Source organism: Rhineura floridana, chromosome 4 (genome assembly GCF_030035675.1).
Source record: "Rhineura floridana isolate rRhiFlo1 chromosome 4, rRhiFlo1.hap2, whole genome shotgun sequence".
Classification (NCBI taxonomy): domain Eukaryota; kingdom Metazoa; phylum Chordata; class Lepidosauria; order Squamata; family Rhineuridae; genus Rhineura; species Rhineura floridana.
Window position 1 is genome coordinate 175066972 of NC_084483.1, and position 24860 is coordinate 175091831.

At 39.5% G+C, this 24860-nt stretch overlaps 1 protein-coding gene across 2 annotated transcripts in view; it reads left to right on the forward strand.

The window, feature by feature from the left end:
- The window catches only part of LPGAT1 (lysophosphatidylglycerol acyltransferase 1), a 133480-nt gene extending 110179 nt beyond the window's left edge, over positions 1–23301 (forward strand). For both annotated transcript variants that reach the window (XM_061625270.1, XM_061625271.1), the window contains exons 7-9: positions 2103–2229; positions 10443–10549; positions 17448–23301. In XM_061625270.1, coding sequence (XP_061481254.1) covers positions 2103–2229; positions 10443–10549; positions 17448–17599 — 386 coding nt within the window. In that variant the 3' untranslated portion in view covers positions 17600–23301. The remainder of the gene's footprint in view (positions 1–2102; positions 2230–10442; positions 10550–17447) is intronic.
- The last annotated feature ends 1559 nt before the right edge of the window (positions 23302–24860 follow it).

Below are 24860 nucleotides of genomic sequence, written 5' to 3' on the forward strand. Positions count from 1 at the left end.
TGACAGTCTTTGAAAGTGATCCTGTAATTTTAAGACCTGAGTTTCATAGAAGAGTTGCCAGTTGTAGCTTCTACTGTCACTATACTATTATGACCTAAGACAACAAAAAAGCCAAGAATATGCGGGTGGGCAGGGTCACATTTCACATATTGATTGAAACAAACAAGTCAGTCCTTTAGCTTAAGGTTTCTAGTATTTATACTATATTTCATTGTTATATGCATCTGAAGTAGGCCTTTGAAAGCTCATGTCACAGACTCAAGGGCCAGTGCTGTATTTGAAGAGCAAAGCACATAGTTAAAACGAAACCTATGGTTATAATATTTAAACAACTGCTTTAATCTGGGCTCCCTTAGGGAGGAAGGACGGGATATAAATTTAATAATAAATAAATAATAACAATAAATAAATATATGCATTTTTATATCTGTGCACTCCTTTATTCTCCTGTTTTGTATTTTTATAATGCTTGAGTTATTTTGTAAGATACCTTGAATGCCATTTGGCAGAGAGGCAGCATATAAACCTTTTAAATAAGTGAAGCAATTGAGTGGAAATAAAACATCCTTATCTGTTTTTTTCTAATTTGTCATGGTACGTTTGTCATAAACTAAGTTAGCATAAGGTAGTATGGTTCTTGTTTCTATGAAATTATGACGACTTCCTTTCTTAGGTATGGTGATGCTGATGTGGTGTTTTTCTCTTTGAAGTTATGAAAACATTATCCTGTGATTTATCATGTATATATAGTTTAGGGGTTTTTTATACTGAGGTGAGGCACAGCACCATTTATCCTGTAATTTAAAACTTCTACTTAGGTAATAAAGAAGTGTTAACTTAAATGGGCTGTAAATTAAAATGCATATTATATATCATTGTGTTTAAACATTTGTTAAATATAGCCACTATTTTGCTAAAATATCCTGAACAGGGTTCTTGTCAGTATTGAGAAAGTATGATGAAGAAGCTTTTGGAAACCTGAAACTGAATGAGGGACTAAGAGAAGTCTCTGGACCATGAAATCTTATGCCAGAATAAATAAATTAGTAAACTGCCATATCTTCTTTGATATTCCTTCACACATTCCATGCTGATCCTGGTATTAAAAAGATTTGAGCGCTAAGCCTGTTGAGACCAGAAGTTACAAGAACTTGAAGCTTCAGCAGTATATCAGCTTTATGTCAGCTCCCCTGCCTAGGGAGAAAATATTCCTACACAGAAAATGGCACTAAGTTAAGTATTTAAACACTGAGTTAAGTGTTTGGTTTAATTACCATCTCACTTATAGACAGAATGCTAAATATTTAATGATATACTTCAATGCCTACTGATGTTTTTAATCATATTTTGTATACTCTTATTAAAGCTTCATCACATTGTATATTGTGAATAGAGTAGTTTTACTCCCTCTCTCATAACACTAGAACTCAAGGACATCCGAAGAAGCTGAATGTTGGAAGATTCAGAACAGACAAAAGAAAGTACTTCTTCACGCATCATATAGTTAAACTATTACATTTGTTCCCATAGGCAGCAGTGATGGCCACCAGGTTGAATGGCTTTAAAAGAGAATTAGACAAATTCATGGAGAATAAGGCTATCAGTGGCTACTAGCCATGATGACTGTGTTCTACCTTCATGGTCAGAAGTCATATGCTTCAGAATACCAAGAAACCGCAGGAGGAAAGATTGTTGCTGCATAGCAGTGCTAATTTAGCCTGCATTATTCTTTTCTAGGGTTATATGGAGGATATGCTGTGGGTTTTCATTGCTGGGGGGAGGGGATTGTGATGTGGTAGGGGTGGGGTCTTTGGATATCCAGAATTTGGATAATTGAAATGTATGAAACCCTGATCAAGGATAGCTATTTTTGTAGATGGCAATTTAGAACTTAAGGGAGTTCTCTTCTCACTTCCTAGTTTGAGAAATAAGAACTGAATATCTGCCTGTCTGCTTTGTTATCTTGTAGTATGGTGGTACTTCATTATCTCATAGAATACAGATCAGATCAGTTTGCATTAATGAAATGTAGTATTTAAACAGAAGTATGATACTTATGACTGAAAGTCTTACACTTCCTATTTCCATTCTCTTCCTCTTAGAAAGTAAATCAAAAGGTCTTCAGTGGGTGATAGATACAACCATTGCATATCCCAAAGCTGAACCCATAGACATCCAGACCTGGATTCTTGGTTACAGGCGACCAACAATTACACATGTACATTACAGGTAGGAAATACATCTTTGTCTTCTGTTAATTTTAATTTAAGACCTGTAAAAATGTGTTACTTTATATCTCAAAACTTTTCCTGTTTTGAACAGCAGATTATTTTCAGTGAGGTACCTTGGAGATGTACGTCTGTAAATAGCTGTTGCTGGGGAAAGGTGGATCGTTACCTACCAGTGGCATGAGCTGTAAAAAGTCAGACCAACAGTAAGCTCCTTCAGTTATAACCAGTACTTCAGTTGTGGTCTTTTGTGTCATTTAAGAACCAAAGCAAGGAAGTTGTCCTGGCTTGGTTATGAATTGGGCACGGACTCACTATGCATCAGTACCTTGTGAAGGGGAGTGACTGTCTCATGTGCTTTCTTTTATAGCACATGTCTTGCTGGAGTGTGCACAGTTTTCAAGTTCATGGCAGGCCTTTCTGCATATCCGGTTCCCTATTCTGAGCTTAGCTTAAATTCTATGTGACAATATGATCTATCAGTTTTATTTGGGTTCCTGAGCTCTGCTGGATGGCTATCCTCTTTTTAACACTGTTTGAATTGCTGGAAACAAGTTGCTGAAGAAAGAATTCTGCTGCATTTGCATCAAGACAGTTGTGGGCACAATATGGTCTAGCTGCTATTCTGCTATAAAACTTCAATATAACTTCCTGTACATGCTAGTTAGTGAGAACATGGTGATCTTGCATATTGTTGTCAGTGTGGCTCTTGCAAATGTCAGAAACATTTATTAGATGTGCCCATGACATCTATAATGAAGAACAACACAGCTTCTCCCCTCCCACTGTCAGTACCAGGTTGTGACCATAAAACCCTTGATCATCCCATAAAAGGAGATTTGGAACAGAAACTGAAACTGGCTAGTGTCACTGCAACAATTGCAACAGTTTTTCAGGCTTTGCAGTGGGCCTTTAACTAGACTTGATGTCAAGGAAAAAGTGATGAAGCTTCTGTTGACTTCTTTACTTGACTAGCTTCCATGCAAGTCCCATCTTTGCAGATTCAGTGCTGCTTCTCTTGTGCAATGATGTACCTATTATCCAACATCAGACAGCAGTAAGAAGCTGTTCTTCTTGCCATATATAGCCACATGCACACAATTAATTAGAACAGCATTGTTTAGCTAACATGTTTTCTCCAAAGGATCAGAGAGAAGCTTTGATCTTAATTCAGCTTCATAAGCTATATATTGCACAAATTCTTGGCAGCAACAAAGTTCATGAGGAAAGACTAGATGGCACCGTTAAGGCAAAGGAATTTTTATTCCTTTGAACCATAAAGCTTGCAGCAAGTATGGTTACTGTATAAAGTTTGAGGTATTGCTATGATTCTACACCTTAATGAGGGGAAACTTCCTACTGGTATGGAAATCATATATCATACAGATGGAAAGCTTTTTAATCTCAGTAGGCTGAAAGCAAAAAGTAAGGTAATGTCAACCTCTGTCGTAGAACTTCAATATGCCAATGATAATGTAGTCTCTGCACATTCAGAGAAAGATCTTCAAACTATCCGAAATGTCTTCACAGAAGCATATGGAAAGCTTGGGCTCTCACTTAATATTAAAAAAACCAAAGTGCTTCATCAACAGGTGCGAACTAGTCCCTCTGTAGCACCATCAATCCAGCTTAATGGTGTGACGTTGGAGAACGTTGATCACTTCCCCAATCTTGGCAGCCATCTGTCTGTAAAAGCTGACATCAGTGCTGAAGTTCAACATCGTCGGAGCTCTGTGAGTACCGCATGCTCCCGAATGAAGCGTAGAGTGTTCGAGGATCGGGATATTCGCAGGGAGACCAAAATGCTTATTTACAAAGCCATTGTACTACCAACTTTACTGTATGCCTGTGAAACATGGACCATTTATAAACGCCACTCCCAACTTCTTGAAAGATTCCACCAACGCTGCCTCCGGAAAATTCTGCAAATTACTTGGGAAGACAGATGGACTAATGTTAGTGTTTTGGAAGAAGCAAAGACCACCAGTGTTGAAACAATGATCCTTCAACATCAACTTCACTGGACCAGCCATGTTGTTCGAGCGCCTAATCACCGTCTTCCAAAGCAGCTACTTTACTCCCAACTTAAGATGGATGGAAAACAGAACATTGGTGGACAGCAAAAGAAGTTTAAAGATGTTCTTAAAGCGAATCTAAAAAAATGTAACATGAACATCAACAACTGGGAAGTCTTGGCCCATGAACGTCCAAAATGGAGGTCAGCTATTATCAAAGGTGCTGTGGACTTTGAAGAAGCACGAATACAGGGCAAACGGGACAAACAAGCTAAGCAGAAGGCACATCAAGCAAATCCTCATCGCGACCATTTTCCATCTGGAAACCTATGTCCTCACTGTGGGAGGCTGTGTGGATCCAGAATTGGCTTCCACAGTCACTTACGGACCCACTGTTAAAGACCTTATCTTGGAAGACAATCTTACTCGTGACGAGTGATCGCCAATGAATGAATGAATGATGCAGTGGTTTTAGTTCATAACTCAGATCTTTTCAAACACACTGGGCACAATTCAGCAAAAGTTGATCATAACAATTAACAATGTAATCCTATACATCTCTACTCGGTAATACGTCCTAATAAGTTTAACGAGACTTGTTCACAGGTTAGTGTGTAAGACTGCAGTCTAAGTCGTAATTTCATTACATTTTTTGGTTTTAGAAGTGCTTGGGAATGGGTCCAAATTGAGAATGTATTGGTGAATGGCCTACCTTTGAACACACAATTTTTTAGAAAAATTACTAAAACAACATTACAAGGCATGATGGGAAATTCGTTTACAGCCACATTGATTAAATGCTGGAAGAAGCATGAAAAAACTCTGGTTGGTTTAAATTCCCCTTTGACTCCCCTCTCCGTCCATCCCAATTTTTACAATAAAAATAGATACATAGCTTGGCAGGAATGGAAGTTGAGGGGACTCTTCCATATTCAAAACTTTTTCACTAACAACCAACTAATAACAGAGCAATCTTCTAGAGATACGCTGGGTGACATGAATTTTACTTGCATCCAATGGCATCAGACACGACTTTCTATCAAGGGCACGCATCAAAAAACAGGCCTGTTGCCAGTTAAAAGCTTTTGAACAACTGATTTTAGCTGCAAATAATGATGAGAGGGGCATTGTTTCTCAAATATACTCAGTGCTGTTATCACTTGAAGGCTCCGACTTATCCAATCTCAAGATGCAATGGGAGAACGACTATAATATTTTCATAGATGAGGGGCTGTGGCGTACTTACTGGCAAAAACCTATAATAAAATCAGCCTCTAACCAGCTACATGTTGTAAAATTGGTGCATAGATGGTATGTCACTCCGGTGTGGCTGTCCCAAACAAATCCAGCAGCAATGTCTGGACTTTGTTGGAGGGGCTGCGGGGAGCAGGGCACGTATTATCATCTGTCCTCAGGCCCCATTCATTTTGGAATCTGGTTTTTGAAGAGATCCAATTAATTGTGCCTGGGCTCGAGGACAGGACTCGGCAGGTAGCGCTCCTTAATCTCCTCACCGATGTGGATGAGAGGGACAAACCATTAATTGGACATCTACTTATGGAGGCCCGTCTAACCATAGCAAGACATTGGAAAGATCTAAAAGGTGCCATAATACAATATTGGTACCACAAGATCTGGTTCATTGCTGTTATGGAAAAATAACACACAAACTAAGGGCTGCCTGTAGTATTTTTAAAACTGACAAATTTACCTCAACATGGTTTTCTTTTGTCCAATATGTTAACAATAAAGAGCACAATCAAAATCCACCATCTTATTATGCTAAAATTTTGAGCGACTAACATTAAACAAATTTAGAAATGTATATTTTGCTCACCTACTTCATCCACCATTATCCCCCCCTTTTTTTTCTTTTCTGTTCTTTTTTTTTCACGTCCCCATATTCCTTAAGTAATGCCACTTGGTTGGGGGGAGGAGGGTTTGTTTGAGGGGCTTGTAATTAGCTGTTTTGAAGTTGACATTTATATAAAAGATAATAATAATAATAATAAAAACTTTATTTTTACCCCGCCCTTTTCCAATAGGACTCAGAGCGGCTTACAACTAAAAACAACATCATTAAAACATACAGAGTATATTATTAAAAAAGAATTAAACTATAAGGGAAAATTAAAAACTATAAGATAAAAGTTAAAACAGCGAACAATTTAAAATAATAAAATCATATAATATGATCACCAAGCCTATAAGACATTAATCCTGGTCGTTCTCTGTCCCAAATGCCCGCTGAAATAAAACAGTCTTTACTTGTCGCCAAAAAGACGGCAAGGAGGGAACTGATCGTACCTCACTCGGGAGGGAGTTCCACAACCTAGGGGCGACCACTGAAAAGGCCCTATCTTGTGTCCGCGTTAAATGTTCTTGCGAAGGTGTAGGGACCACAAGAAGGGCCTCACCTAAAGATCTCAAATCCTGGGCAGGTTCATGTAGGATGTATGTTTTTAATTAATTATAATGTATGTATTACCATCTTAGAAGAAACGACAAAAACTTCTGTTACATCACATTGTAAATTTTATTTGGAAAATCAATAAAACATTATATACAAAAAAAAAGTGCTTGGCGATACTCATTCAAATAATACCAGAAAATTTGAATAAGTGATGCACATCTTTGAGCAAAAAGCAGATGTCATGTGTCCACCAAGTGTTTACGCATTAATGACACTGCAAGACTTAGTTTTCAATGCATTTACCTTGGATTTGCCATATGCAGTATAAGGTGGTCCTCTGAGAATGTGTGTGACAATTAAGCAAAATACATTGACTGCAGTTTTGGAAAATTTACTGAATAATGGGAGCCAATCTATATTAAGTCTGGCCACTAGCCCTCCCCTCTCCTCTCTGTTAAGTTGTCTGAAATAACTTGAGGGCTTGAGAGAAATATATTTACAAAAGGAGAAGGGTCAGACCCTCTCTTCTGTTGGCTTCTTCTCTTTCTGCATCATCCTTGGCTTCACTAATCATGAATAACCAAGTGTTGGGACTGAACAAGTTCATGAATTCCTGGCTTCACAGACCAAGGTTTATGAATCTGGGAGCAAATTCTCCTCCCTTGTCCCTTCTCTCCTTCCATCACATACTCTCTTCATCATGAAGATCCTGGCTTGCACTGAGCCATAGTTTTCCACTTTATTTATTTATTTAATTAATTAATTAATTTGTATAATGCAGAACTCTAGTTTAAAACAAGGCAAGATCTTTGTGCTGAAACTGGCACATGACGGAAGAAGGAAAGGATTGAAAGAGGGTTATTATATTTAATAAAAATATTAAAGTGGGGCATTACATTTATTTTAGAAATGTATATCCCACTCTTCCATATAACAAATAAACTTGGAGGCATCCTCACTGTCTCCAGTCCATGTACCTTTCCAGAGTTAAGCTTTCTAGAAAAGGTCCTGCAAGTTTGCAGCAGAAGCCATCTATGCATAGCATTAATTAGCTGGTGCTCGTGATATTATTAAACATTTTCTCCTCCAGTATAATGCTTGGAGAAGTTTTGTATTTTATTTATATGGTGACAATTGAAATATATGCACATATTTGGACCAATATGAAACCTCAAAGAGCTGACCCACCTGAAGCATTGAAGGAAAGGGCTAAGGCAGATAGATGCCCATGTCAGTATTTGATTTACTAGTATACATTTCTGGCACTGCATTTGTGAATCCAGGAGGCATGCATGACAAATGGGGGGGGGATGCAAGAATAAAAATAACATTTTAATAGAACTGGTACCTAGCACTTCATAATCCTATTCAGACACTTCCCATTTCCCTTTTCCCATTTCCCTTTTGAGAAGGTGTATTGTATAAATCATTGCACATTCAGCTGTAGACTGTTCTGTTACCTGTAAATCTTTTCAGTGTTATGAATTATAGTTTAAATAGCACTTAGAAATCAGCTAACAGCATAGGAAAGGCATAGGAAAGGTGCAGTGACAAACAAAATCCTATTATGATTTTTCCTTTTTGAGATGAAATTCAGCTAGTCATTTCATGCCTTTAACCGGAAGGCCAATGCACAGCAGTCTTACATAATAGAAGCCAAAAGACAGTTACCTTCAAGAGTTCACTAATGAGAATAAATAGAGAGAGCTACTTTCTTGACCTTTCAATATCTTCCAGGCTTGTTGAAGCTAAAACATAATAGCAAGATCCTGAAAAAAGGAGGCAGTGATGGTGGGAATGAAAATTTGTTGGTGAAATGAATGAGATAAATACTTGGCAGTTGAAGTGAATGCAAAATTTTCCATTCAGTCAGTTAGCTTTTTTTTAATGTCATGTGGCTATAAAACTGCACTCCTTTAACTTAGCCATCTTATTATGTGTAAAGAAGACTTGGGTGTTTTTGTTTTGGTGTTGGTGTTTGGTTTTTTTGTTCTGTTTTGTTCTGTTTTGGTTCTTTGATCTTGTCCTTTGGAATGTCAGGGCGTAGGGTTCAGTGTTATGGTGATGGCAGAAAGGGATATAGTCCTCCCTGGCTCTTGCATTGAGGGACTAGCCCTGGCTGTTGTAACATAAGTGCTCCTTTTCTGACACTAAGGGAAAGTCCTGCTTGGTGCAAAACTGCCCAACAGTGGTCTCTTTTGAGACAGAAAGTAGATAGTGTGTGTCAATGCTGTGTTTGCTAGATGGAAAGTATGATTCTGGGTACTAGACTGAATTCTAGACTGGGTACCAGACTGAATCCAGGAGGCATGGGGTACATGTGCGTGTGTGCACACACCCACACTTTATTATATATAAATGGAATTATAAGTGGTGATGATAAAATGGGGACTGGCCTTGAGAATGGGGCAGATAACAGTGTTGGAGAAAAAATATGCCTGTGCAAATACACTTGATGGACCCTGATCATTGTGAAATTTGAGTTGAGCTGATTGGGTAAAGAGAGCAAATGTTCGAAGTTATGAGGCTGCCCAGGTAATAAAATCTTTGGGAGAGGCATTTTTCTGTGTCTTGCCAACAATCAGAGGTATGTTGGCAGGGCAGTGGGAGAGTTTCTTAGTGACTGCACTGACTCTGCATATTTCTTCCGAGGGAGGTCTATTTTGCCCCCTCTTTGATAGTCTTTCACCAACAGGTGAAGTTGTGTTTTTTGTTTTTTTGTTGTTGTTGTTTTTTGTTTAGACAAGCCTTCTATTGTATTCTCCATTTGCTGGGTGATAGCAAGTGGTTTTTTCCTACTTATTTTATTTTATTAGTTGTTTTATTACATCTGATATTATGTTGTACTTGTTATTTCTTATTACTGTTAGCTGCCTTGAGTGCATAATTCGGTATAAATGAGGGATTAAAATTTGAATAAAGGATTTGGAAAAATAATTCTGGAATTGTTCATTCCTCCCACCCCACCCCACCCCAAAATGCATTTTAAGTATGTTACTGAGATATGTAGGGTGAGAGCAAGTTGTAGTGCTTTTCTACACCAGTGCTGAATATGAATCAGTGAATGTAATTTTCAACTTTACTAACTGGAAAACATTTTTAGGGGTGACAAAAACCAGAGACCCTGGTGCCTAGGAACTTGAAATATTCCCGTCTCCAGTCTGGTTATTGATTTTAGCTTTTCAGGTTATTGTGATTCACATTTACATCTAGAGATCATTTGCTCCTCCATTCTAGGATCTTGGAAATGGGAAGTATTTGAGTTTTATTTGTCTTAGAAACTGCAGAAGACCACAGAGGAACAAAATATAACCTGTAGCAAAATGTAAACCAGATAGTCAAATAAGTTCAGTTTTTTCTGAGTCAAGAAAAATAAAGGTTTCCGTTTTAATTCTAGTTCTGAAATGAAAACCAGAATGAACTTCTGTGTTTCCTGATCTGGAATTGAACCTTAATCATTATTTGAAAGTCTTAACCTGAATCAGTTTGCCTCTCTGCTGGCAGCATGACATAATTAAGTCATTCAGAACTGTGCCCCTTTTGTTTTCTAAAGATCATTGCAAGAAGTAAAAAGGAAAGGGAAACCTCCCCAACAATTTGTGACTTTTTAAAAGGGCTTGAGAGTAATGCAAACAGTTCTTCTGAAAATAGAATGAATAAATATTAGAGCATATGCCAGAGCATGATCCAGAGTTCAAAACAGAAAGAAGTTCACCAGATTCCCCATACAAAAGGAAAAGTATTTTATAGGTCTAATATACTGCTCCTACTTTCTTTAAAATGCAGGATTTTTCCAATTAAAGATGTACCTGTTGAGCCTGAAGCACTCACCACTTGGTTGTATCAACGGTTCATTGAAAAGGAGGATCTTTTGTCACACTTCTACAAAACAGGTAAACATTCTTAATATTTAAAAAGTAAGCATTTTTAAACTCAGCTCTTTTCAAGCATATTTTCATTTAATGTTTAACAAATTGTAACTCTAATGTTAAGATGTCAGTTTTCACCTCCAATCTTAGACTTGCCGTTTTCATCCCAATCTTCTACATATCTACTCAGAAGTAAGCCTCATTGATTCAGTAAGGCTTACTGCCAGGTAAGTGAATATGATTGCAGTCTGAAAGTCCCTTTTAGCCTCTTCTGCTGATGGTATGCTTGGGTGAAAGAAATGTAGTATTAAATGTGTTTGAATCAGTTTTTTTTTAAAATCAATTGATGGCCACAAAGAAAGATGGTCTACAGTTGTGTTTCAGCCTTCTTGCATTTTTATGTCACTTGTAAACACATACATCCTTTCTGAAGCTTTCTGTTGGCCTTCTATGAAAAAAGCATGTTAGTGTATACCAGAACTGTTATTTTTAGTGTAAACTGACAAGGCATCACTGGATTTGAGAAGGATATCTCCCTTAATCTTATCAAGTTCACTAGAGCAGGCATAGCTGAGCCAGCTCAGGGACCTAATTTTGGCCAAGCCACTAGTTGCTTGAAGCCCCTAGATGTTTGGCCAAGGTTGAATAGAACCCTCTGGCCAAAAAAGGTTAGCCATTTGTGCACTAGAGACAGGGCAGGACTGGGCTGAGGGAGATGTTGAAGAAAATGGCATAGGATTAGGCATCCAGGAAATGCAGAAGCTGGGGTTACAACTGACAGGAGCCACTTCATAATGTGACTGCATACAAATCTAGATGCAGAGTAGTATGGGCCCACATCTGGCAAAAATCTTCTCCCATACTAGCTGATGAGAGTGTGTTGACATGAAAGGAGTGAAAATCATAACTTGTAAACAGTATTAATTTATTACATGTATACTCCACCTTTCTTTCATCTTAGAAACCCAAGACAGCATACATATGGTTCTCAGCTAGTCTCCCATCAAGGCACTGACCAGACCCAGACCTGGTATATATATCCCGCCCTTCCTCCCAGTAGGACCCCAGGACGGCAAACACAAGTACTAAAAACACTCTAAAACATCATAAAATCAGACTTTAAAATAGAATACAACAAAGCATCTTTGAAAACATCTTTTTTAAAAAAAGCTTTAAAAACATTAAAAAGCAATTCCAACATAGATATACATTAAAGCACTTTTAATTGCATATATTATTTCGACTTACAGCTATGATACTGTCTGAAGAAGTTTTTAACAAATGTTTACAACTCCCATTTTGAAAGCCTAATCAACTTAGCCCTTTTATCTAGGAATGTCAAGTGATCAGCCCCCCCCTCCCAACACACACATTAGGGAAATCTGGCATTGTATGCAGTTCCTTTACAGATAAATAGCTAATTACTACATACACCACTTATATATGTACACAAATGTCCCAACCACCCATACTGTTATATGCCTACTGTGTGCAGTTGCATATGAAATCTTCATTTTAGTGCTTGCCTACATCAGCAATGTTGTATTACTCACATATAAACTGACTCTTGACAATTGAAGGCAAAGTGATGTATGGATATATTGTGCATTTGGCTTCCCATGAGATATCCTCACCTCCCCAAACACATACTTAATTGGCCAGTACTTCACCCCAGTGCATCAAAACACTTCCTTGCTTCTTTTGCTGCAGTTGTAGCTTCCAAATGCCATTTGCTTTCTATAGCTAGGCTGGGGTAAACTAGCTAAGTTCTGAATAGCATCCTACTATTTCTGATGGATTCCTGAGGGTCCTAGAATTACTGCAGTGGGATCTGGGAAATGGTGGTGGTAGCCCAAGAAAAGCTGCTTGGGGGATCTGCTTCTAGTGCTTAGAGAATGAATTGAGGTTTGTTTGTGTTCGTTCTGAGGTAGACAGTCTGCTTGAAACACAGGCACAAGGAACCCCGTCATAGAAGAAATTACCCCTTTTGAACAATGCCTGTGTGATGGGAGCAGGGAGGAGGCATGGAATAACTGAATGCAAACAGGGAATATAAAGGTCCTTAACTACAGTGAAACCTACCACCTCAGCAGCAACTGCTGCTTTTTCTGATGTGCTGGCTGGGAAAACACTTCAAACTGCTTGTTTCCTTACCAGCTAATAGGCAGGTATTTGTGACACTCAAGGGTGGATTATCACACTCTGGCCAGGGAAAATTGTCCTTCCATGACTTCGTTCTCATAAGAACATAAGAACATAAGAAGAGCCTGCTGGATCAGGCCAGTGGCCCATCTAGTCCAGCATCCTGTTCTCACAGTGGCCAACCAGGTGCCTGGGGGAAGCCCGCAAGCAGGACCCGAGTGCAAGAACACTCTCCCCTCCTGAGGCTTCCGGCAACTGGTTTTCAGAAGCATGCTGCCTCTGACTAGGGTGGCACAGCACAGCCATCATGGCTAGTAGCCATTGATAGCCCTGTCCTCCATGAATTTGTCTAATCTTCTTTTAAAGCCGTCCAAGCTGGTGGCCATTACTGCATCTTGTGGGAGCAAATTCCATAGTTTAACTATGCGCTGAGTAAAGAAGTACTTCCTTTTGTCTGTCCTGAATCTTCCAACATTCAGCTTCTTTGAATGTCCACGAGTTCTAGTATTATGAGAGAGGGAGAAGAACTTTTCTCTATCCACTTTCTCAATGCCATGCATAATTTTATACACTTCTATCATGTCTCCTCTGACCCGCCTTTTATCTAAACGAAAAAGCCCCAAATGCTGCAACCTTTCCTCGTAAGGGAGTCGCTCCATCCCCTTGATCATTCTGGTTGCCCTCTTCTGAACCTTTTCCAACTCTAGAATATCCTTTTTGAGATGAGGCGACCAGAACTGTACACAGTATTCCAAATGTGGCCGCACCATAGATTTATACAATGGCATTATGATATCGGCTGTTTTATTTTCAATACCTTTCCTAATTATCCCTAGCATGGAATTTGCCTTTTTCACAGCTGCCGCACACTGGGTCGACATTTTCATCGTGCTGTCCACTACAATCCCGAGGTCTCTCTCCTGGTCGGTCACCGCCAGTTCAGACCCCATGAGCGTATATGTGAAATTCAGATTTTTTGCTCCAATATGCATAATTTTACACTTGTTTATATTGAATTGCATTTGCCATTTTTCTGCCCATTCACTCAGTTTGGAGAGGTCTTTTTGGAGCTCTTCGCAATCCCTTTTTGTTTTAACAACCCTGAACAATTTAGTGTCATCAGCAAACTTGGCCACTTCACTGCTCACTCCTAATTCTAGGTCATTAATGAACAAGTTGAAAAGTACAGGTCCCAATACCGATCCTTGAGGGACTCCACTTTCTACAGCCCTCCATTGGGAGAACTGTCCGTTTATTCCTACTCTCTGCTTTCTGCTTCTTAACCAATTTCTTATCCACAAGAGGACCTCTCCTCTTATTCCATGACTGCTAAGCTTCCTCAGAAGCCTTTGGTGAGGTACCTTGTCAAACGCTTTTTGAAAGTCTAAGTACACTATGTCCACTGGATCACCTCTATCTATATGCTTGTTGACACTCTCAAAGAATTCTAATAGGTTAGTGAGACAGGACTTTCCCTTGCAGAAGCCATGCTGGCTCTGCTTCAGCAAGGCTTGTTCTTCTATGTGCTTAGTTAATCTAGCTTTAATAATACTTTCTACCAGTTTTCCAGGGACAGAAGTTAAGCTAACTGGCTTGTAATTTCCAGGATCCCCCCTGGATCCCTTTTTGAAGATTGGCGTTACATTTGCCACTTTCCAGTCCTCAGGCACGGAGGAGGACCCAAGGGACAAGTTACATATTTTAGTTAGCAGATCAGCAATTTCACCTTTGAGTTCTTTGAGAACTCTCGGGTGGATGCCATCCGGGCCCGGTGATTTGTCAGTTTTTATATTGTCCATTAAGCTTAGAACTTCCCCTCTCGTTACCACTATTTGTCTCAGTTCCTCAGAATCCCTTCCTGCAAATGTTAGTTCAGGTTCAGGGATCTGCCCTATATCTTCCATTGTGAAGACAGATGCAAAGAATTCATTTAGCTTCTCTGCAATCTCCTTATCGTTCTTTAGTACACTTTTGACTCCCTTATCATCCAAGGGTCCAATTGTCTCCCTAGATGGTCTCCTGCTTTGAATGTATTTATAGAATTTTTTGTTGTTGGTTTTTATGTTCTTAGCAATGTGCTCCTCAAATTCTTTTTTAGCATCCCTTATTGTCTTCTTGCATTTCTTTTGCCAGAGTTTGCGTTCTTTTTTATTTTCTTCATTTGGACAAGACTTCCATTTTTTGAAGGAAGACTTTTTGCCTCTAAGAGCTTCCTTGACTTTGCTCGTTAACCATGCTGGCATCTTCTTGGCCCTGGCGGTACCTTTTCTGATCTGCGGTATGCACTCCAGTTGAGCTTCTAATATAGTGTTTTTAAACAACTTCCAAGCATTTTCGAGTGATGTGACCCTCTGGACTTTGTTTTTCAGCTTTCTTTTTACCAATCCCCTCATTTTTGTGAAGTTTCCTCTTTTGAAGTCAAATGTGACCGTGTTGGATTTTCTTGGCAATTGGCCATTTACATGTATGTTTAATTTAATAGCACTGTGGTCACTGCTCCCAATCGGTTCAACAACACTTACATCTTGCACCAGGTCCCGGTCCCCACTGAGGATTAAGTCCAGGGTTGCCGTCCCTCTGGTCGGTTCCATGACCAACTGGTCTAGGGAATAGTCATTTGGAATATCTAGAAACTTTGCTTCTTTGTCATGACTGGAACACATATGCAGCCAGTCTATGTCCGGGTAGTTGAAGTCACCCATTACTACCACATTTCCTAGTTTGGATGCTTCCTCAATTTCATATCTCATCTCCAGGTCTCCCTGAGCATTTTGATCAGGGGGACGATAGATCGTTCCCAGTATTAAGTCCCTCCTGGGGCATGGTATCACCACCCACAACGATTCTGTGGAGGAGTCTGCCTCTTTTGGGGTTTCGAGCTTGCTGGATTCAATGCCTTCTTTCACGTATAGAGCGACTCCGCCACCAATACGTCCTTCCCTGTCCTTCCGATATAGTTTATATCCAGGGATAACCGTATCCCACTGTTTTTCTCCATTCCACCAGGTCTCCGTTATGCTCACTATATCAATGCTCTCCTCTAAGACCAAGCACTCCAGTTCTCCCATCTTGGTTCGCAGGCTCCTAGCATTAGCGTACAGGCACTTGTAAGCAGTGTCTCTCTTCAAGTGTCTTTGGCACTTGTGGTTAGGCCTGTGGTAATTTTGCTCTTCTGAATTTATATCCTGTGCCCCTGCTCTCACAATGCCTACTTCTAGGCCTACCCCTTTTAAAATTTCATCATTTCTTTGGTTTTTATCCCAGGGGGGAGGTTTATTCCGAACCGGACCTTTCTCAGCTCCTGTCGGGTTTCCCCCCTCAGTCAGTTTAAAAGCTGCTCTGCCACCTTTTTAATTTTAAGTGCCAGCAGTCTGGTTCCATTCTGGTTCAAGTGGAGCCCGTCCCTTTTGTACAGGCCCGGCTTGTCCCAAAATGTTCCCCAGTGCCTAACAAATCCAAACCCTTCCACCCGACACCATCGTCTCATCCACGCATTGAGACTGCGAAGCTGGGCCTGTCTGGGTGGTCCTGCGCATGGAACCGGTAGCATTTCAGAGAAAGCCACCTTGGAGGTCCTGGCTTTCAGCATCCTACCTAGCAACCTAAATTTTGCTTCCAGGACCTCACGGCTGCATTTCCCCATGTCGTTGGTGCCAACGTGCACCACGACCACTGACTCCTTCCCAGCAGTGTCTACCAAACTATCTAAACGACGGGCGATATCCGCAACCTTCGCACCAGGCAGGCAAAACACCTTGCGGTCTACACACCCATCACACACCCCACTGTCTATGTTCCTAATGATCGAATCACCCACTACAAGGATCCCTCCACCCCCTGGAGATATATCCTCGGCACGAGAGGATAGCTGTTCATCCCCCAAGGAATGGGTCCCTTCTAAGGGATCGTTTCCCTCTTCCTCAGCTGGATGCTCTCCTTCCCCGAGACCATCGTTGTCCATGATAGCAGGAGAGCTATCATCGTTGGAGTGGGACACAGCTATAACGTCCCTGAAGGCCTCCTCCACACACCTCTCTGCCTCTCTCAGCTTTTCCAGGTCCGCCACCTTGGCCTCAAGGAAATGAAGTCGTTCCCGGAGAGCCAGGAGCTCATTGCACCGAGAGCATACCCACGACTTCTGGCCAACAGGCAGATAGTCGTACATGCTGCAGGCGGTGCAAAACACTGGAAAGCCCCCACACCCCTGCTGGCTTCTTACCTGCATAGTTTTGTTTAAGGTTTATTACGTCAATGGGTTGGAGACTGCGGTTTAGTTGAGGTCAGGGAACAGACGGGCAGAGTGGGGGGCCCTGGCCTCCTCGCCCTGCTGCCGAACATTGAAACTAGAAACTAGAAAGGACCCCACTATTCTCCCTTAACAGAGCAATTTGATTCTTCTTCATGTAAGCATATAGCAGCATAATAATAAATAAATAAATTGTCATGCTGTCTCATTACAGAAATTACTTCTTGTTTGCTTCCTTAATTTCACTTGAGGAAATTCAAGGAGGGCCTTAGAAGCTAGACATATCCAAAATCCTTTAGATCCGATTGTCCTTAATTCCTATTCCAAAGAGGAAGATAATAACACACTACTAGTAAGATGAATGATTATGTGAAAGTTTTTTTAAAGGCTTTCTGAGTAAACCGTATCTTGATGATTGAGAGCCCATGCTCTGTTACATCTGCATTGCATTGCATTCTTGTTATATCCATGACCGGGGTAATTCTGCAAAGGTCGCTTGAATGTGTAACTCACAAGCTGTTTTTTCTCTTTCAGGGGCCTTCCCCACTTTGCCCGGACAGACAGAAGTGGTTTCCCGGGAGATGACCCTTAGCAATTTGTGGCTAATCCTCGTACAGTTCTTTGCATTTTTGTCAGGTGGTATGTGGTACTGCATTCTTCAGTATTTTTATCAATGCCTATTTTAAAAGGTGAATGAATGGGACCTAAGTACACAATGAGGAACTTGGTACTTTACAGAGTGCATCATGTTACGTGCAAATGCGAATACAGCAGGAAAAAGGAACATACTGGATGGACTTCCTTCCCTTGGGAGGATTTTAAACTCCACAAGGAGACAGAATACAGTAATACAGTGACCTAATTATGTATTTTAAGAACTGTCCATATTTTTAAAGACTGTGTCTCCTCACACACCTACATCAGCAAATACAGCATTTGAACAGGAGATGCAACTATACAGCTATCACAGGTGAACATCAGCAGCAGGAATGCTTTCACCACGGATAGTATTCAACATTGTAGTAAAAACTTGGACTCTTCAGCAACTTTCTCTCCAGTAGTCTGTACTGCAAGTCTTGTGGTAGAGATCCCTCATCTGCACAAACTCAAGTTGTATTGTAATTAATCACGCTGGATCTGTTTCATGTACTCTGCAGACCTGGTTATGGTATTGTGACTGCCCCATGTTACCTGTTTAGTAGAGACATCTTAACTTTTTTGGGGGGGTGAATATCTCAGTGAGATAGTGTATTGGAAAGCTAGAAAAGCAAAAGGCATTACAGCGTCACGAAGTATTGAAAAAATTGTGCATACCTCATAGACCCATCTGTTCTTACCATGTTTACTGTCTTTAAACTTCTCATAAGGGTGCTTCAAAACTGGCACATCACATAATCTGCTTCCCATTTTGGTTTTAGAATGCATTTTGTAAATTGATAAGTATGTTTTTTCTTTTTTACAAAATGCACTTTTGAAAATGCAATACAGCAACAGAAAATTGCATAGCTTGAAAGAAATTTAATGCTGTTCCTGGCAGATTGGATTCTTGATAGCTATTAGCAGTTCAGGAAGGTCTGGGGATTGTCAACGCTAAAGGGTTCGAGTTGCCACAGTCTAGGCAAGGTGATGTGTGTTAGCTGTGCTGTTTTTAACCTTTATAGAGGCCTTTATTTCCATTTGACACAATAGCACTTGGAACATCTGTGAGAAGGTTTATGTATGTATATGCCAAGTTCCTCAATATTTTGCTTATAGGAAAAATAAAAGGAAGTTAGCAAAGTCACAAAACAATATATCTAGTCATTGGGTAAAACAATAGGAAAACACTTGCTTTACCATCCTGAAGTAGTGTGAAAATTCTCTGAACCATGAAGAACGTTACAAAGTCTGCCATCTGGCTGAAAAATGTCACTGTCATAGAAAGGGAATTTAATTTAAGAGGCGGAATGACAGTAAAGCAGGATATCAGATTATAACATTACAGTTTTTGAAGGAAAGGTCTTTATGTTTTATCTATCAGTCTTGGAATATTTGGCTGTATGAATATATGAAGATATATTTTAAAAAAACCAGTTCCTAGGAAGCAGTTTCTAATTTCCATATACAGTAGTGTAAGCAAAACTTGAATGACAGAATGTTGTCTTTTTATGGACTGTAAGTTTTTCTGAGAGCAAAGCCAAGCAACAGCAGCTGTCTGTGCTGAATTTGAGGTATATATTCTCCTGGGGGTTTTCCCCCCCAAAATCACATGAGAACCAGTTTTGGTGAGTAGTATATAAAATAAAAATATAAAACCAAAGCATCATATATTTTTTTCTTTTGTTTTGAGTGGGGAAGAGGGACAATGGGAAAAGATGAATTTCCCCTAGCTATGTGAATGAGCTGTAGCTGTACTGCCTTCAAGTCGATTCTGACTTACGACAACCCTATGAATAGGGTTTTCAGGGTAAGCGGTATTCAGAGGTGGTTTACCATTGCCTTTCTCTGAAGCTGAGAGGCAGTGACTGGCCCAAGGTCACCCAGTGAGCTTTATGGCTGTGTGGGGATTGGAACCCTGGTCTCCCAGGAAATGTCAATTAAGTACGACAACGAGTGTTCATAGAATCGTAGAGTTAGAAGGGGCCTATAAGGCCATGGAGTCCAACCTCCTGCTCAATGCAGGAATCCAAATCAAAGCATACCCAACAGGTGGCTGTCCAGCTGCCTCTTGAATGCCTCCAGTGTTGAAGAGCCCACCACCTCCCTAGGTAATTATTTCCATTGTCATACTGCTCTAACAGTTAGGAAGTTTTTCTTGATGTTCAGTCGAAATCTGGCTTCCTTCAATTTGAGCAAATTATTGTGTCCTGCACTCTGGGATGATCAAGAAGAGAACCTGGCCCTCTGTGTGGCGACCTTTCAAGTACTTGAAGAATGCTATCATATCTCCCCTCAGTCTTCTCTTCTCAAGGCTAAACATAATAATGAAATGCATTTCAGCATGGATGACAACAATATCCGTCCTTCATTCTAGAAGATACTTTGGAACATTTCAATGGAATGAGACCATCACAGATACAAGGCAAAAGGTCATTAGTGTGTTCTTCCCTTGAGCATAAAATATGGGTTCTTAAGCCTGCTTTTTTGACCTTTAGGTAGTTGAGAACCAGTGTAAGAATAAAATCCATTTTAAGTAAAGTAATTCTTGCAAAAGGAAGCAGTGTGTGGGTTGGGGGAGGGGACAGTTCTTTGGTTTTTAATCCTGTTTAGCGATTAATCCTATAGACTTGTTGAGCTATAGCAAGCAGTGTGCTTCATTTGCCGCATAGCAGGAAGTTGTTATGGAGTTCATTTGATATATGTAGCTATAAATCAGAGCTTCAGTCTGAACAACAAGCTTATTGAACTGGGATGCAAAGCAGCAGCTGTTGTTCAGCATTTAGTTTATTTGGACATATGACCTAATTTAAGATAAGACAAGGTTAAATATAAGTAGTAAAAACTAGGTATGCAGTTTCCTGCTTTCTTAACAAATATTAGCCACCTGCACTAATACAGCTCCCACGCTTTGCAGATACTGTTCTATGTTGTCTAGAATATTATAAATACTGATTTGTTCTTTATTGAAACAGAAGTGGATAACCATAGAGTTCAATGCACTCTGATCACCTGTTTCAATATGTTCCTTTTTAACATGGCAAAATGTTATTGGCAGTGATGGTCATTTGAACAAGGTAGACTAGAACCATGACCCCAACTACATTGTATGAAGTGGAATCAGTAAAACTTGCTTCCAAATAACATGATTGGATGGAAGTTACATTAGACTTGATTTTTTTCTTCCCTTCTGTCACATGTCTGTACTGGAAAATGTGAAGAAGGTTAGATCATTGTGTCTCCTTTATGGTTGAACCAGGAGAAACTGAAAATACATCGTTTTTAGGAACGCCTAAAATAAAAGCACCTTCCTGTTCTCAGCTTGGACTATTATCTTCAAACTACCTGTTTGTTCTGCGGTAGCCACATTGAATTCAACAGGATCAAATCCAGGATATATTTTAGGACTACAAAAGAATAGAAAGTAATTAGTTAAAGAGAAAATTTTTAAAAATACGTTTTTGTTTGTATGAAATGCTGTATATATGCAATCCGCTGGTCTAGTCTGTTTTGAGCATAGCAGTTCAGCTGAAAACTCGCAGAATTCCTGTGCGTTATTGTTGGCTTACCAGTTCAGCCATCCATCTAATACAGCATTTCATAGTGAGAGGTGAGTGGGCATTGCCTGGTCCTCTGCCTCCTCACATTCATTATGTTATAAAGAGGAGAGGGGAAGAGTAATTACTTCTTGGAACATAATGAATTCCCTCAACATCCTTTGCATCACCTAATTCCAGATAGATAGTATCATGTTAATACCTGTATTAGTTAATCTAGGTGAGCACCTTACAGTTCCAAATTTGCAGTCACTAATTCTCGTTTCACTACAGGCATGAAAGAGGTGTGTTGATATCATGATATCAAAATAGTTGAAGGCTAGAAAGAGGCTACTAATTTGTGTTAAACTATTTGAGTATGCACCCTTGCTTTCTCTCTGAAGATATACAGTGTGCTGCCAGCTCTCATGCTTCAGTTTCCCATACCTGTATATCACTATATGGACATTAGCTATGGGACAGGTCTTGATTGCATGGGATCATCATGCAAAACTCACATGGGTGATTCAGGCAGTATGCACCAATTACATGTACGTGCACACACATTTTTAGCAGCTTCACTGTGGAGGCTGTAATGTTAGAACTGGCCCTTGGACACCTGAATAATGGGGGCTTCTTTGGCAAAGTGTGAAAGGTGGATGGCAGCAATCTATTCATACAGCCCATTTTGCTATGACTTGCATACTTTCTGTTCAGAACAGTTTATGTGTAGAATAAAATCCCAACAGAATATTGTTTTAGCAAATATAATGGTTTAACATGGGACAGTTGCATTTCATTGTGGAAGATGTGTACAGTAGAAAACACAAACATTACTGTTCTTAACTTTAGTGTGGGTGTTGGAAATTCAACTCAATCTATTCTCAATCTTGCAAATTAACATTAGTCTGATAAATAGGTAGTACATCATCTGAAGATTTTAAACATTGTTAAGACCAATAAATCATTTATTAACAAGAAACCATCAAGGCCTTAACAGTTTTAGATTAAAGCAATGTGTGCCATTCACACAGATCTCCTCCCCGCCTCCCAAGCTGATAATCACTTTTCTGCAAGCTTACGTTTACATATTATACTATTTTATCAAGAACTTATATGAGTAAATCTTACTTTAAAGATCCAAAGATTTTGTGGTATTCAGGCAGCAAGATTATACTCCTTTGAAACCCAACCAAAATATGAGGGATCTTAAGACTAGTTTGCATACTTGCACATTTGTGTGACTTGATTATTCAGCAATTGATGACTTACAGCTGAATGTGTGAACGGCTTTTGTTGAAAAGGGATGCATTTTGAAGTGATATGAAGTCTCTGAACAGCTGTGGCTCTTTGATGTTGTCATTGATTGATTGAACATGCGTATGTGAACTGGGCCGCTCTTAATATAATTATGGGCGGGGGGGAAACAGCCACCCTTTAATCCACCACCTTCTGCAGCAGTGCTTGGTGGTTTGTGCCCCAAAGCTGCCTTTCTTCCTCTTTACTGTTCAGTGCTGTGAATCACTCCATCTGTCAGTAGAAAACAAGAATATCAAACAACTGTGTGCGGCAGCAGTTCAGACTTTGCGAATTATGTCTAGACAAAATTTACACACACTTGGGACCAAAGTTAATGATTTTTTTGGACTTCTCAGACGACAGGTTGGTATGAAGGAATGGTATTGAAAGAGTGATTGACCGTGGCTTTCTATTTCTACCAGAACCAGATATGCTAAAGAAAGCTTATAGCTGAAGCTGCTGTACTATATGTGTGAGGGATCAAAAAGAACTACATGAAAAATTATGTATAAAATAGCATGTTGTGCAGTTATATGCTTGTGTAAGGAAGAAGTTGGAAAGGGAAAATAAAACTAAGCTGCAAGTAGTTGTGAATTGCTTTTGTTTCTATTGCACAAAATTTATAGGTTCTTCTGTTGTATACCTGTCTACAAAAATTCCTAAAATATGGTGGTTTAAAGAAAGACTATGCATTTTATTGTTACACTTCTTAAATTTCCAGTACAACCTTACGTCTGTTTTTTTTTTTTCCTTCCCCTATCTTCTTCGTTTTATGCCACATATGATCGGAATGAATGCAGGCACCATGATGTGATTCTATTAAAGGACTCCTCAAATTTGGACTTAAGTTTTGAGTTGACTTCTTTCTTAGATACTTTTTCATATTAAAATAATTAAACAATCAATATTCTTTTATAATTCTAGATACCAAAATGTTTTCCTCTCTGCAGGTAAATAGATGGCATTATTGAATTTGGAGTTTTTATTCTGTTTTTGTGTTACAGTTGTTAATAGAATGTTTGACAGGAAAGGGAAAATTGTACCCACTTTGCTTCCCATAAAACACTGAATCAATTGTATTAACCGCTCTTACTGAAAGTTTGTGTGTGTGTCTCCTGAATATATGGTTTTGTTAATACTGCTTCCAACTTGAATAGTTCTGTTTATGTTCTCAGGAATAGCATAGAGACTCATCTTTCTGTGCAAGAAGGGACTGGATTGTCTTTTGCCATTTTAACTCACAGTTGCTGTAATAACTCTGCATAAATGTTTGCAAAGATCTAGAGACCAATACAAAGCTATGAACATTTCAGATTTACTTAAGGGACAGAAGATTAGGATTTCCAAGATAGTTTTCAATATGGAAAACTTGGACTTCAGGTCCCTTTCCTAAGAAGGCTGCTGCCATTATGTATCTCTTTGTTTGTTTGAAATGTATGCAACCACTTTAAATTTAAAGGACATTTAACGTAAGCAATATAGAGTGACATGGTGCCATTTCCATTATGGCCCTGTGATATAGCACTCTCTAATAGCACTAAGGCCTGGTTCAGACAAACAGCAATCCCACAGGAAAATGATACAGCTTTGTGATCCGGCAGGACTTGTGCAGAGAGACTAATATTTGTAAGAGTCAGCATCTCCATGTGGAGCTGTCTCTACAGCCGTGATTTTTGCAATTCCAACTGAGCTACCGGACACAAGCCTGATGGCAGCCCTGGTGCTTGTCTAGAGCTCTGTTAGTCTGAACCCTTAGTCAAACGGTGTTGGTGTTTTAAACAAGTGACTATAATAAATAGAAACAAATGAAACTCTTAAGAGCAGACCGAAGCACTTTGCAGTCCAGAGAACTGTGCAATGGTAAAAGCCTACCTCTTTGTTCCACTTCTGGATTTTTTGGGGGTTTGGATTTGGATTTGTGCTAATAATGAAAGTGTTATTTTAAATAAAAAATAGGGTAGGGGGAACTTGAAAGATAAAGTTTAAAACACTAAAAGATCCAGTGCCGACCAGCCCTATTCTGCACATATTTGACAAAAGCCATTGTTTTTCATTTCTAATATAAACAATGTTTGTAAAGTTCCTTCCTCCTGGGGGAAAAATATATTTTTAAAAGGAAAAACAGTCTTTTGGCTATAAGAATGTCAGCTGTATGAGCAGGTATGACCATATCATAACATGCTGATTGGATATAAATCAATAAAATTTATACCTCCCAGGTCTCTTTGCGCTTGGTCTTTCAGGTAATCTATTAACATGCTCTGTGGATTCTCCAACTCCAAATTGCTGAGTATCTCGGCTGAATCAGCAATAAATTGAGGTAACGTGAATGACACATGCAATGAGAATGAGATGCGCTGGCTCTGCTCATGTGAAGTTATGTAATGAATCTTGACCAGAAACTAACACAAAGGCTTTCCCCATGTTGGCTAAGTATCAGAATAGTACTAGAAGAGTACCAAAGACCACACTGGAA